The sequence below is a fragment of the Stegastes partitus genome, unplaced genomic scaffold, assembly GCF_000690725.1.
Source record: "Stegastes partitus isolate 25-593 unplaced genomic scaffold, Stegastes_partitus-1.0.2 Scaffold1357, whole genome shotgun sequence".
Lineage (NCBI taxonomy): Eukaryota > Metazoa > Chordata > Actinopteri > Pomacentridae > Stegastes > Stegastes partitus.
Window position 1 is genome coordinate 80,890 of NW_007579088.1, and position 2,261 is coordinate 83,150.

A 2,261-nucleotide genomic window follows, 5' to 3' on the forward strand; every position below is an offset into this window, starting at 1 on the left:
TCACTCACCTGTCGGTTCCACTCCGGGTCCGTAGACCTTCACCCCGCTGGTGTCCACAGCCGGGTCCACCTGTAGTCGGGTCGGGAACTTTGGCACCACGTGTCCTCCGTACTTGATGGTGATGGAGTACATGCCGTGGCTCTGGGGGATGTAGGTGATGGAGTAGGTTCCGTCGGCGTTGTTCTGGACGTGGACCTCGGCTTTGGTTCCGGAGTCGGAGATGATCTCGACGGTGAGCTCGGCCTCTCCGGCTTTGGAGCAGTCCACGGTGAAGGTGCCGGCCTCATTGACCTTCCCCCGTTCCAGGCCCGGCCCGCTGGCCGTCACCTTGCTGGGGTCGAACACCGACTGGACCGCGGCCTTGAAGGGTGACCCGGGGATGTGCTGGTCGGCGAATAGGATGTTGATGGCGTACTCGCCGGGCTCAGTGGGCAGGTAGGACACAGAACAAGACCCGTCGCCATTGTCCTGGCACTCGATCTTTGCTTCGCAGGGTCCTTCCACTGTCAGACCCAAACCACCGGTACCAGCGCCTTTAGTGTCAATGGCGAAGGGGGCCGGTTTACCCACAACACCACCCTGAAGACCCGGACCGTAGGCCCGGACCTGAAGGGGAAGCACAAGAATGACTTGGTAAGGTTGGTAGATAGGAGCAGGTAGGACTCAGTCTGAGGGCGGCTTAACCTGAAGGTGAAGTCAAGTCACGGACGGCAAACTGATGGAACTTAAAGGCATCTGAAGAGACGAAACCAGCACAAAGAGACGCCAAACATCCTAAATTATCGTAAAATCACAACAAAGGGACATAAAACGACGACAAAAAGATACAAAACCATCAGCAGGAGTCGCAAGCTTGCTCAAAATGAATCAAAATTTGACCATCCACCATCTCTACACCTTANCCTTCATAGACTCAGGTATCAAACATTCATCATTTACTTTCAGTAAAAATCTTTGCATTTTGTAGCTAAAACCAGAAAATGTTTAACGGCTGATTATAAAAATGGTTTTAGATCCACTAATTATTGCACCTCTTAACCGTTCTTACAGAATGTTCCGCTGCTGGTTAACGATCAACACAAACGGCCGACATTAAATGTGAGGGAACAAACAAGTGGAGGTTGTTTGGTTCCTGCTGGTTTCCATCAGAGCTTCATGGTTTAGTTGTTGATGGAAACTCTGAGCTTATTTTCCATCCGGACGTCCAGTTGAAGGCAGAAACTCGACGGAGACGAATGTCGACGCGATTCAAAGCCAAAATATGGACAAAAGGAAACCAAACAGCAGGAAACAGTTTAACGCTGGATCCTTTACGTCTGAGTGTTTCCATAAAGAACATGAAATAAATCTGGTTCTCTACACGTTCAGAGGTTGTTTATGATCTGATGATGGAGCTTTATGGCTCCAGCGGATCATTTCTGGGTTTCTCTCTGATTGCTGATGGTTCCTCTGTCCCTCTGCATGAGAACATAAAGGGTGTAAACGTAAAACCAGAGACGCCTGATGAGGGAAGTCTGAGGTCCAGAGCTGTAAATGTGCAGCTCAGAGTTTATTAAGTGTCATAATGGAGTGAGATGAAGTCCAGGAGCCAATAAACAGAAAGCTGGACTCAGAACCAGAACACAGAGTTTGGAAACTGCAGCTATCAGCGGGACGTCTGATTCATATGTAAGAGGTGGAAGATCAGCTGCTTCACAAACAGGTTCCTCTGTGGAAAGTTAAACCAGCAGAACTGAAAGGTGAAGGCAAGTTAAGTCAAATCAGAATCTCTGGCTACCAAACAAACTCTGTTCAGGTTTCACAGCGTTTTTGTTTTGTTTTTTTAAGTTATTTTTTTGGCCTTTGTGCCTTTATTAGATAGTGTTAGTGAGAGAGAGAGACAGGAAAGAATGGGGGGAGGACATGTGGGAAAGGACGATGAGCGGGATTTGAACTCATGACCTCCACATGGGGACTATAGCCCTGTCCATGGGACGCCAGCTCCACCAGGTGAGCTGTAGCGGCGCCCCAGGTTCGACAGTGTTTTGAAATTAAAAATAAGGTATCTGAAGAGATCAAACCAACACAAAGACACACAAAACAACTGCAAGGAGACATGAAACTACCACAAAAGGCACAAAACAACTACAAATTAGATATGACCTTGTACAGAAAGACACAAAACCAAAACCAGGACACACAAAAGACATAAAAGCCACCACAAAGTGTCTACTGAGACACCAAAGAGCTGCAGGGAGGCAACAAAGGACCACAAAAAGACA

At 48.1% G+C, this 2,261-nt stretch overlaps 1 protein-coding gene across 2 annotated transcripts in view; it reads right to left on the minus strand.

Moving 5' to 3' along the window:
- The window catches only part of LOC103369979 (filamin-C-like), a 58,806-nt gene that overhangs the window by 24,422 nt on the left and 32,123 nt on the right, over positions 1 to 2,261 (minus strand). For both annotated transcript variants that reach the window (XM_008298855.1, XM_008298854.1), the window contains exon 22: positions 9 to 606. In XM_008298855.1, the coding sequence (XP_008297077.1) occupies positions 9 to 606 (598 nt within the window). The remainder of the gene's footprint in view (positions 1 to 8; positions 607 to 2,261) is intronic.